Below are 12955 nucleotides of genomic sequence, written 5' to 3' on the forward strand. Positions count from 1 at the left end.
TGCCTGTCTTTTTGATGCTGGATGTAACCTGAAGATAAGAGAGTTGGGCCAAAACTCAGAGGAAAGAGCTCACAGGCCCAGCTGAGAAAGACATTATGGCTCAGTAAGACACCACACCCTTGGCACGGAATGGCCGCTCTAGCCTTCCACAGAGGCCAAACACACAGTGACCTGCCCTCGGAGAAGTAGAGACAGAGAGAGCGAGAAAGAGAGAGCGACAGAGAAAGGGGGGGGTAGAGAGAGAGGGTAAAGAGAGACAGTGAGAGAAAGACAGGGGCGAAAGAGGGAGAGAGAGAAAGAGAGGATGAGGGGAGTGAGGGGGAAAGAGAGAAGGATAGAGATACCTCATCACTGGCATCATCACAACACCACGCCTTATTCACATTAAAACGTGCATAGCCCATTTATCAAACTCCCTGTGTGTGTGTGTGTGTGTGTGTGTGTGTGTGTGTGTGTGTGGAGGACATGTACACATGTACACACACACACACACACACACACACACACACACACACACACACACACACACACACACACACACACACACACACACACACACACACACACACACACACACACACACACACACACACACACACACAGTGTCCCATGGCCCCTACACTCTACACTAAGCCCTGATTGATTTCAATTGTTCAGCGTTTTCTTCAGTATGGGACTCAGCCCGGTAATTGAAAACAGATCAAACTGTGAAATCGGAGCTATTTGATTCCTTTCGACTCTGTAGAAGACAAAATGTTCCAATCTCCCTCTTTCTCCTGCTCTGAAAATATGGACAGTGAGCCAACCTGAGATGTAGGCAATTTCTGCTGGCACTTGGAATTACCCAAATGTCCAAACTAATCAAAATAACTACTATAACCTCTGTAACAGAAGATTATGGAGAAGAAATGCAGACAAACAGACTCACAGTGCTACCTTGCAAAACTGATGATGCATTTAGACAGTGGTACAGCTGTAAAAGAGGACAACAACAAAATAAAAAACTCTTAACACTGAATGTTTGAGTTCACAGATGTTCCTCAATGTAGTGCAAATATCACTGCAGGTATGCATGTAGGGCTATAAGTCAACAACTGACATCTATAAATGATCTGCATTAAAAGTGCTGTAAGTAAGAGCACCTAGCCACAGAACAGCCATAAAGCAGCATACGGGCATCCCTGAGAGACTGAACATGACAGAGGTCAACAATGAGGTCAGCTGAGGCTAAACAAGCCAATTGCGGTTGATCTGTTGTGCGTGTGTGTTAAGGTGAAAGGACAGTGTGGAGTGGAGATGAAAGAAGCCAGGTCCTGGGTTCGCCTCAGAGGGATAAGCACAGATAATACACACACTTTGTTGCCTACTTCCTAGTAGACCCCGTACATCAACGCACATCTAACAGAAGCTCTGATCCAGAGCGACTTACAGGAGCAATTAGGGTTAAGGGCACAACGACAGATTTTTCGCCTAGTCGGCTCGGGGATTCAAACCAGCAACGTATCGGTTACTGGCCCAACGTTCTTAAATGCTAGTCTACCTACCGCCTCAGAGAGGGGAAGTCAGGCAGTAGAGACAAGCACACTACTCTAGTTAAGACAAGGAGGAAGGGAAGAATGGAGAAAGATGGGTGGGGATGGATGAGTGAAAGACACTTAGTTAAGTGACGCCCGCTCTTCTCTTCAAGCCCAACTGAAGAGGAGAGAGGAGGGGAAGCAGTGAGGAGCAGTGAGGAGAGGGCAGAGAAGGAGGGAAGGAGGGAAAAGAGGGTGGGAGGCGAGAAAGAGAGAGAACAAGAGAAACAACCCCCATTTACAAAACAAAAGGTGTAGTAACAGTAAAAAAAGAGATTGAAAGGTGGAGGGATGAATCAGATGGGTCTTCCTGCTCTGCCACTGCATCCTAGTGTGACCAGCCAGTCCAGCACCAAATCTGTTCACACATTCAGGACAGGAAGGAAGTGTCTCTCTGCTGCTCTGGTCTAAATCGGGTTCTCGCATGAGACTGTGTCCCTCAATCCCTGTACGCAGGGGCACGGGAGAGGAGGGGGTAGGAGGAGGTGGGTGGGAGCCAAGGGGTAGCATAAGGAAGCGTGCAATTTTTGGGGGCATGTACGGGTATCATGTGGTGGTGATTGCTGGACGCAACATGTCATGTCTGTACAGTTTACTGTTCTCTCTGAAACCTTGCCGACCCTCTTCAACCCCTCCTCTCCACCACTGAAGACGGCAGGGCCATAATAACTGTAAATCCAGACTTGGCTGTATGGCTCTGAGCTCCGTCAAGGACACTGGAAAGCTACTGAACAGCATGTGCTTTCCTTTCATCCGTTCCATCCTCTTCCTGTTGAAAGCAGAGCGGAGAGGAGGAAAGGTAACTCCTTCTAAATGCAGAAAGTCTCCGTTATACATCACTGTGGTACATCAGATAGGCAGGGGGGTACGGAAGAGGCCCCAGAGTTTGAGACTGCAACTGTAGTTATGATGAGAGATACTCCCTCAAGGATCTCTTGATGTTTGATGGAAGTGTATGATATTCCTTCATGGTTTCATATAACTTACAGCTGAAACGATTGTAGGTCTACCACACCATCCTCTCTAGTCCTATTTCCCATTATGGGACCACCTGTGTTTCAGTCTTTCAGGGCTGAGGAGATTTCATCTTTAATGACTTGGCAGGTAGTGACAACGTGTCTTCCAACACAATCAACTGGAGGACGAGGTGAGCCAAAATAGCCAAAGCTCGCTCGTACTCTCTCCCTCCCTCCTCAGTAACCCATCAACCAGACAGACTGTCACTCTGCACACAGACCTGCTTCAGAGGAAATACCACAGACACAGACTAATGAAGATTCCAACTCTACTTGTTACTGGAGCCAATTCATGTACATTGCAGAGTACAGCCCTAAGTATGAGTAATAAACATCCTTCCAAATTGCTATTCAATTAGAGGACTTATTTGTTCAGGAAACTGCTTATCTCTACACATCATGTATTTGATCTACTTACGTATCCCTCCCTCCCTCCCAACCTCCCTCCCTCTGTTGTTATTCATCCACTCTTGACCAGTCAGTCTCCTCCATGACAACCTCAGTTACCCTGAACAGAACATCCATACTCTCAGCGTCCTGCTTCCTGTCTGATGTGTGTGGGAGGGATTGTGATTGGCTCTGAGTAGCTGTGAGCCAGTCAGAGAGTAGCACTAACTTCCTCTTCATCTCCCCTGCTGCTGGTTAAGTGATGCTAATAGAATCCCCCACACCGTCTCTCTCTCTCATAATACCTAGCTTAGATGTGTCTTGACCATGCGGAGCACATTTGGATTTGGGAGAAAACATGCATTGTGCTTTTGTTGCAAATGATGGACAAGCTGAGAGCTTCTCTTGAAAACCGGATTCAAACCACACACTATAATTACAATGAGCTCAAACGCATAGTATAAAAAACTACTTAGAAACACAATTCATATACATAAAGGAAGTTGCATAATAGGTGATTTTGTGTTGTCTCTTCACGAGAGGGATAATGATGATGGTTAGAACAGGGAATGTCATTTATTTTCATTTTAGCGTCGTTAAATATGCTCATTGACAGCTTTAAAAAAACAAAAAAAACAATAGCCCTTGAAATCAACTCTTTCTGGAGTTGAAATACCACTAAACCAAACCAGAAAATAAAACGGGCCAATGCTCTCTTTGATCTGCGAGTTAAATATGACCTCTATCCATGGTCTGAATCATGAGTAGTTGGCCAGTGTTTTGATTCATATCCACAGAGTCGTTATTGTGGAAATCTATCCATCCATCCCCGAGCTGAGGTGCCAAACTCATAAACGATCAGACTGAGACTTCCTGTGTTCCTTTGTGTACATCCTAATAGCACCCTATTCCCTATATAGTGCACTACTTTTGTCAAGAGCCCTACGGGCCACTATTTGACATACTATCTAGCTTTCTTAGCTCTGTCTTGAAATCTCATGTCTCTCTCCACTACTGACTATCACCAAGGCCGGGTCGTTCCACACCAACTTTTGCAAGGGGAGAGGTGGGAGAAACCATGTGAGGGGGGTTCTTAGGCAGACATTTCCATGGAGACACAGGTAACTGAGACTGTTGGCCTGAAGGTTTTTCCTACACACAAATATTATACATGTGTCCTTTTGTCTTGTCTCCATGATTAAGTACAGTGGACTGAGACAGGAGAAGAGTCAATGGCTGTTACTGCAATGGCTGTTACTGTTTTTTGGAAAGACGAGTGAGCATTCCAAGCAATGTAAGACACAAGTAGAATCACTGTTCAAATTAAATAAACCAAACCACAGTGTAAGTGTGTTTGGCAATATTCTATGAGAGGGGTATTTCCCCAGTGAGTTCCACGTGTCTTAGCCTACTTAACCAATGAATACTAGCTATTTATAACCCCTGAAAAATACACACAAAAGAACAGCCGCTCTCTCTCTTTCTCTTTCTCTTTGGTGGAGAACATAGCTGATCTTTGTGTTGCCTGGAGGGCTTTCCCCTTTTCTCCTGTGTGTGTGCATATGTATATGTGTGTGCAGGCGTGCATTAGCTGACTGTGAGCTGCCAGGGCCTTGTACTCGGAGACTCTGAGTCTCTGGATGAGGATACATAAGCATTGGCACATCCCGACTCTGTGTTAAACTGGACAGAAAGCTACTGTGGGGTTTGTTACTGGACAGAAAGCTACTGTGGGGCTTGTTACTGGACAGAAAGCTACTGTGGGGCTTGTTACTGGACAGAAAGCTACTGTGGGGCTTGTTACTGGACAGAAAGCTACTGTGGGGCTTGTTACTGGACAGAAAGCTACTGTGGGGCTTGTTACTGGACAGAAAGCTACTGTGGGGCTTGTTACTGGACAGAAAGCTACTGTGGGGTTTGTTACTGGACAGAAAGCTACTGTGGGGTTTGTTACTGGACAGAAAGCTACTGTGGGGCTTGTTACTGGACAGAAAGCTACTGTGGGGCTTGTTACTGGACAGAAAGTGTCACGACTTCCGCCAAAGTTGGTGCCTCTCCTTGTTCGTGCAGCGTTCGGCCGAACAATCGGTCACCGGCTTTCTAGCCGCCACCGATCTACGTTTCTTCTTCCATTTGTTTTGTCTTGATTGTACACACCTGGTTTCCATTACGTTATAATTTATTCCCTATTTAACCCTCTGGTTCCCAAATGGTTTTTGTGCGTGTTTGTTCTTTGTTAAGTAGTTGGTCGTTTGTGTCGAGCTGGAATATTTTTAACTGTATGGAATTTGTTTGATTTTCCAAGTAAAGTACGTTTTTACTCAGTTCTGTGTTCTGCGCCTGACTCCGTCCTACCTGCTGCACACTGACTCTTGACAGAAAGCTACTGTGGGGTTTGTTACTGGACAGAAAGCTACTGTGGGGTTTGTTACTGGATAATCTCTCGTGGACAGACCACGAAACATAAACATAAACCAAATTATGCACCATTTTTGTTCTGGGTGAACTGAGATGAGTTTACTACTGTGGGGTTTGTTTGGGAAGAGAACACCATATTCCATCTGGACTAGATGTTATTTCTATGTAAGCTAATAGATATTCAAACAAGTCCTGGGCTTGCGTCCCAAATGGCATCCTACTTCCTATTTACGGCACTACTTTTGACCAGGGCCCTTGTCAGAGGTATTGCACTATATAGGAAATAGGGTGCCATTTGGAACGCATCCCTGTCATAGCGTACAGACCTCACATTTAGAATGTGTGAGTCACTCAGTCACTTACATAATCACTATAAAGTGCTATATGTAGACTATCATCCAGTGCAGTCTGTTAAATTCCTCTTAAGAAAATGAATGTGGAAGAGAGTTACATTTTAGAGATGTTAAAGTGCTAATTACATGAGCTACAGTGCAGTACACATGTCCCCTTGAGTTTCAATGATGATAACGCTTGAAATCTCCTGACCAACAGAAACCACTGACTACTCTGTAGCTATATATAACTACGGGTATACCCACTACCCAGAGTGCTTCATTTATCTGCTACATTAGTACATATTAGGCACATATATGAAGCCCTCCCACACAGAGCCTTTCCATTAGTTCGACTCTGAGATCTGACTAACTGAAAGCACACTCTCCAAAATAAAGGTTTATATTTGTTCTTAAAGGGGTACAAACGCTTGTCACTGTAGTGATATCCTGTAAGGTAGTCGTTTGTACCTTTAGTTATAGGTATATAATTGTACCCTTGCAGTTCGTACCTTAAAAGAGACAATAGTGTACCTTACGGGATGAGATAGTACCTCATTATATGTAGTCCACAGAAGCATACATTTGGAAAAGGTAAACGTTTCCCTTTTTTGGTTGTTGACTTTTTTCTTTTTAAGGGGCAAAAATGTATGTCTTAAATGGGTTTTAGGTGTTGTTTTAACACTGTAGGGTGTAAAACCTTATTTGAATATTTCCCAGGGTGTCTGGCCATTTCGGGCAAGTCACATTATGCTGCTTGCAAAGTAATATGTAGTTCTTATTGGAATCCAGCCAGAGTTAGGATCTCAAAAAAATGGAACTTCTATTCACCTGTAACCTGCATTCAGAATGACTGCCAAGGTAAGGAAAATGGATAAATGAGACTACCTAAACCATCTAAATGGAACCAACCATCTCAATAACGGATGCATTAAATCCAACTACTAACAGATTCCTTTTGTTATGTATGTAATTTATCTTTGTGTAGCTTAAGATCAATCAATCAATTCATGTGCATACAAAAACACACATATTGAAACAAAAAAAACAAAAAATCAACCTGAAATAGAGCATGCTGGGAAATATTATAATAATGGGAATGGTTTTTGAGAGTGTGTGATGATTGTAGCTTCATATTCAAAATATTAAAGTACAAAAATGTACCATTATAATAGATTATCAGCACATGTATGCTAAAAAGTACCAGGTGAGAAAAGTGTGCCTCTGAAGATATATTATGTGTATTTTTATGTTTTTGTACCACCGGGAACAATAATGTACCCTAAAAGTACTCTTGTACTCTGGTCCACAGAGTGTTTCCCTTAAGGGTTAAGGAATAATCGTACCTTACCTACGGGAATGGTTTAAGGGCATTGCATAGAGCCCCTCAAATATTTCCCTAGGTAAGGGCAAACTTAAGGGGTTTTACGGTAGTTTGAAGACATGTATGGCAGAACAAGTATCTGTTACCACGGAGACGGCCTTACTAAACAACTAGTCAAAAAGGTTGCTTTCATTTTGTAAGATAACAAAAAATAACTTCTACAATCAAGATAGGATAACCATATTGCTTCAGAAGATAATAAACCACGTTTCTGGTGGTTACTTTTTTCTCAACTTACATTATATTACTTTGTAGTACGTCAAGCTAGCTTACAGAGTAGCTATAGCTAACTAGCCAGCTAGCTTTATAGCCATGAATTGTGCACCTTCCATTGTTTACCTAAGACATTTTTCTTTTGTAACCAGAGCAGATAAAAGCAACATTAATCTCCACAAATGCTGCTTAAATTGATATCCATACGGAATGAAACCGTTAAGGGACCTCATGGGCACACTTCAATTTTTCACTTAATTTAAGGGGGAAATTCACATTAAAATGTTCTGTGCAACTGACTTAAAGTTAAGGAAACTTTAAGTGAAAATATAAGGGGGAAATTAACTGAAGGTGTTTTATGCAACCGGGCCCTGGTCCTTTGAGCTGGATAGACACACACGTATGCATGCACACACACACCCAGGAACATGACGTGTTGATGTTGTGCTATCTTGCTGTGAAGTTGCTGTGTTGGTCATATGTGGTGTGTTTGTTGTATGCCATCATGATGTTGTTGTTTTTCTTGTTGTTGTTGCAAACTCTCACATGCCCAAAGGTAATTGCCACTCAGGTAGTTCTTTTGAATGTAGTTGAAGTAGTGGATGGTTAAACACAGTGACTTCCTACCTTGAACACGAACATCTCTCGTCTCAGAATGGCCAGGGTGTTGAAGCCTCCATCACAGACGTTAGGCTTGGCATTGGGCTGGCTGGGCTTGTCCCCCGTAGGTATCCTGGGGGGTCGCGTCTGCCTGTCAGGCTTGCGAGGGTCCGAGGGGGGTTGTGAGCGGTGTGGGGGGGCTGTTGGCAAAGGCTTGGTCGGCTGGGGAACCTTATCTGGTGGACCTGAATGAAAACAACATCAAGAATATTACTAAACAAACAAACAAATTAACAAAAACAATCAAAAGATTACAGTACATTTGAGTCATTTAGCAGATGCTCTTACCCAGAACAACTTACAGTACATTCATCTTCAGATAACTAGGTGGGACAACCACATATCACAGGTAAAGAAAGTACATTTTCCCTCAATAACGTAGCCATCAGTAGACTCAGAGCTAGAAGGTGGGGTGGGGTCCACACAGCATTGTACTTTCATAATGAGTCCCAAATGGCAGCCTATTCTCTACGTTATGTCCATAGGGTTCTATAAAGTAGTAGTGCACTGTCGAGGGAATAGGTTGCCATTTGAGATGCGCACCTAAGGGTATCTGAAACTTTTGGTCCTAACGCAATAGCCGACAGACACAGGACACAGACACGCATAAGTCAATCTCCTGGGAGCTTTGTGTCGCAGGGTTCCACCAAAACACTCCACTTCAATCCTCTCTAACTACCTGTTACAGAGAGGTGGTGTAATTGACTTAGCAAATGTAATAGTCATTTAGATTGGTAATAAAGAACAGAGGAACACAGCGTGACACGCTGTCATCATTAACACGTCAATTACAGTCCAATGTTAACCTAGCTAGACTACAGCCATTAACAGGAGACGAGACCTAGTCTGCATCACAAATTACACCCTATTCCCGATATAGTGCATATGGCTCTGGTCAAAAGAAGTGCACTTTACAGGGAATAGGGTGTCATTTGGGACTTGGCCCTGCTATCCAAACAGACTCATTTCTAACTTTGTTCTTATTAAATGAACTGACTGTGATTCTTTGACATTATTAGTTCAGTAGTATTATTGAATGTTAAGCGGCTTGGGTTCAGTGTTGGTGTACTTATTTAGCTTATATAAATAAACAGCTGAAATTCTATAATGGATGTCTGTCCATAGCTGTGGGTTATTAAATGATTATTAATCCCATTTGGACAGGACCGGTGCCAATCATGCAGCCGGATAACAAGGCTGGGGCCAACAACAGTGACAGGACTATTACACAGAGGTGACAGCATTAGGAAATAGAGAAAGAGAGGGTGAATAAATTCATTAGTGAGTGAGTGAATGACTGAATGAACAAAAAACAAATGAATGAATGGACAAACTAACCAACAAGTGAATACATGGACGAACACATGACCTTAGGCAATCATCCCCGGGGATTGTAGGCCCATAGGATCAGCAGATTACAGTGCTACTCCACTAGGTATCATCATCATCATCATCATGCCAGTCAGTCAGTACAGTGAACTGATCAGCTGCTTCCTGGGAGCACCACAGGGATTGTATTCATTGACTGAATTAAATCTCTTGAAATAGACCCTGGATTAGTGGGGGCAAAGCACTTTGCAATTATATAATGATAGCGAGAACGATGGAGAGATGAACCACACACACACCATAAACATCAATAGAATCTGCGCTCGATGCTATCCCTTACGACGGCAAACTCTCATGTTGTTACGTTGTTAATACAACCCTGATTTTAGGAGGAGGAAGAGGGGAAAGGTTAAGACCCATCCGCTTTATAAGAGTCCTGCCCACTTCCCTTGAAGACCAAAATGACAATGAAAGGGTGGAGGAGGAGGAAGAACAGTAAAAGAAGGAAGGACGAGGAGAGGTTTGATGATGTACCCAGGTCTGCCCCTCCCTCCCTCCCTCCGGCAGCACACTGATGATATAAGCAGATGGTTGTATTAAACAAGAGGAAGGCTAGACTACCGTAGATCTTCTGGATGCCCTGGAGGTCGTCGTGGGGCAGCTTGAAGTTCTCTGTGTCCATGTACTGGTAGAAGGGGGCCATGATGGCTGTGGGATCGTTGGAGTGTTCCAAACCAAGGGCATGGCCCAGCTCATGGACTGCCACTAGGAACAGATCATTACCTAGAGAGAGAGAGAGAGAGAGAGAGAGAGAGAGAGAGAGAGAGAGAGAGAGAGAGAGAGAGAGAGAGAGAGAGAGAGAGAGAGAGAGAGAGAGAGAGAGAGAGAGAGAGAGAGAGAGAGAGAGAGAGAGAGAGAGAGAGAGAGAGAGAGAGAGAGAGAGAGAGAGAGAGAGAGAGAGAGATCAGAGGACTAAGAGTGACATCTGCCTTTCGCACACATACAATCCCTATGAGTAAATGCACCATCATACTTCAAATGGACAGGATGTGTGAATTATAATCTGCAGCGCAATTTATTTTTTAGTTTTACTATACACCCGAGAAAGCCACAATCGCTAAATATGCACACACAGAAAGAGATGAGTGATATGTGTGTGAGAGGCGAGCAGGGTCAGAGTAGGGTCAAAGCAGGGTCGGCAGGATCAGAGCAGGGTCGGAGAGAGTGTGTGTGATCCACCATTGATTCCCCAAATGAAATGATGATGCAGTAAAAACAACCACTACCACTGATGGGAACCACTAACACAAACACACACACACACACACACACACACACACACACACACACACACACACACACACACACACACACACACACACACACACACACACACACACACACACACACACACACACACACACACACACAGATCAAAATGAACTGGAGTGTCTTCCCTCTGTGAGAGCATGGGAAGCACTGGTCCCCTTTGTAATTATGCGGGTAAGCCGGTGATTTTACGCTGGGTTGAACTCTGACCCCAGAAGGCTCCAGTGGCAACCAGCCATGTCCCAGTCAGAGTGTACGTCCCAAATGACACCCCATTCCCTATATAGTGCACTACATAGGGAATATGATGACATTTGGGACGCAGATTTAGAGTCATTCACTAACTGGGACAGAGAAGGACAGGAACCAGAAAACCCAGAATGAATAGAGAACAGTCGGAAAGCCACATTATCAATTAGTCTCTCTCTTTCCGCTCTCTCTTTCCGCTCTCTCTATCTCTCCCCCTCTCTCCCTCCTACCGTTTCCCTCTCTCTTCCACGTTTTGTCTCCCCCTCTCTTCTCTCCCTGTCTATCGCTCTCTCTCTCTCACGCCATATCTTCCTCCTACCGTCTCCCTCTCTCTTCCTCCCTCTTCCTCTCACTCACCCCTCACTCTCACTCTTTCCGAAGCACCCGGCATGGACAAAAGGACAATAGTTTATTCATTCTGTTCTCATTGACATGAAGCACTTATCTACAGAGGAATGTGTACCATGAAAAATAGATCCAGTAACAGTCCACTCCGGGCCAGATGTGCTCTCTCAATAAGTATGCTGCTATAGACAAACACACAAATGACTGGGTCTGGATTTGTGTATACAGCAAATAAATGAGATGCCAGTATAAAATAATATATAGTACCCACTGGGCACACTCTGGTTGAATCAACACTGTTTCTACTACATTTCAATGAAATTATTTTGAACCAAAGTGGAATAGAAGTCGAATTGACGTCTGTGCCCAATGGGTAGTGTCTACAGTGCTATAGTAGGCCATGTAAAAAATGATTCCAGCTGTATTTTCTTATGTAAATGACTGTTATGGTTTAGCTGACACCAAAATGAAAATGTGAGCAAAATGCTAACAATCACAGAAAAGATTTTTTGCAAGAATATAATGAGGGTGAATGAGATAAATAATGATAGAGAGAGAGAACGAGAAGAGAGAGAGTCCAATGGTTTAAGAATCACTTGGGAAATTGGGGCATATTGCTATGCAAATGAAGAGCGCGAGATGTCTACTCCAATCTATTTCCCTGATGGAGAGCAGAAGAGAAGAGAAGAGAAGAGAGAAGAGGAGAGGTGAGTAGAAGAGAGGAGAGGTGAGGAGAATACAGGAGAGGACAGGTGGGGATAAGAGAGGTGAGGAGAAGAGAGGTGAGGAGAAGAGAGGTGAGGAGAATACAGGAGAGGACAGGTGGGGATAAGAGAGGTGAGGAGAAGAGAGGAGAGGTGAGGAGAATACAGGAGAGGACAGGTGGGGATAAGAGAGATGAGGAGAAGAGAGGAGAGGACAGGTGGGGATAAGAGAGGTGAGGAGAAGAGAGGAGAGGAGAAGAGAGGTGAGGAGAATACAGGAGAGGACAGGTGGGGATAAGAGAGGTGAGGAGAAGAGAGGAGAGGTGAGGAGAATACAGGAGAGGACAGGTGGGGATAAGAGAGGTGAGGAGAAGAGAGGTGAGGAGAAGAGAGGTGAGGAGAATACAGGAGAGGACAGGTGGGGATAAGAGAGGTGAGGAGAAGAGAGGAGAAGAGAGGAGAGGTGAGGAGAATACAGGAGAGGACAGGTGGGGATAAGAGAGGTGAGGAGAAGAGAGGAGAGGACAGGTGGGGATAAGAGAGGTGAGGAGAAGAGAGGAGAGGAGAAGAGAGGGGAGGAGAATACAGGAGAGGACAGGTGGAGATAAGAGAGGTGAGGAGAAGAGAGGAGAGGTGAGGAGAATACAGGAGAGGACAGGTGGGGATAAGAGAGGTGAGGAGAATACAGGAGAGGAGAAGAGAGGTGAGGAGAATACAGGAGAGGAGAAGAGAGGTGAGGAGAATACAGGAGAGGACAGGTGGGGATAAGAGAGGTGAGGAGAAGAGAGGTGAGGAGAAGAGCAGAGGAGAAGAGAGGTGAGGAGAAGAGAGGAGGGGTGAGGAGAATACAGGAGAGGTGAGGAGAGGAGAAGAGAGGTGAGGAGAATACAGGAGAGGACAGGTGGGGATAAGAGAGGTGAGGAGAAGAGAGGTGAGGTGAGGAGAAGAGAGGTGAGGTGAAGAGAGGAGAGGTGAGGAGAGGTGAGGAGAAGAGAGGAGAGGTGAGGGGAAGAGA

General features: G+C 44.4%; 1 protein-coding gene across 4 annotated transcripts in view; it reads right to left on the minus strand.

Moving 5' to 3' along the window:
- LOC129822870 (matrix metalloproteinase-16-like) overlaps window positions 1-12955 on the minus strand; it is an 80680-nt gene that overhangs the window by 14805 nt on the left and 52920 nt on the right. For all 4 annotated transcript variants that reach the window (XM_055881349.1, XM_055881351.1, XM_055881350.1 and 1 more), the window contains 2 exons: window positions 9935-10096; window positions 7952-8169 (listed from right to left, as the gene is read on the minus strand). In XM_055881349.1, coding sequence (XP_055737324.1) covers window positions 7952-8169; window positions 9935-10096 — 380 coding nt within the window. The remainder of the gene's footprint in view (window positions 1-7951; window positions 8170-9934; window positions 10097-12955) is intronic.

This window comes from Salvelinus fontinalis, chromosome 25 (assembly GCF_029448725.1).
Source record: "Salvelinus fontinalis isolate EN_2023a chromosome 25, ASM2944872v1, whole genome shotgun sequence".
Taxonomy (NCBI): domain Eukaryota; kingdom Metazoa; phylum Chordata; class Actinopteri; order Salmoniformes; family Salmonidae; genus Salvelinus; species Salvelinus fontinalis.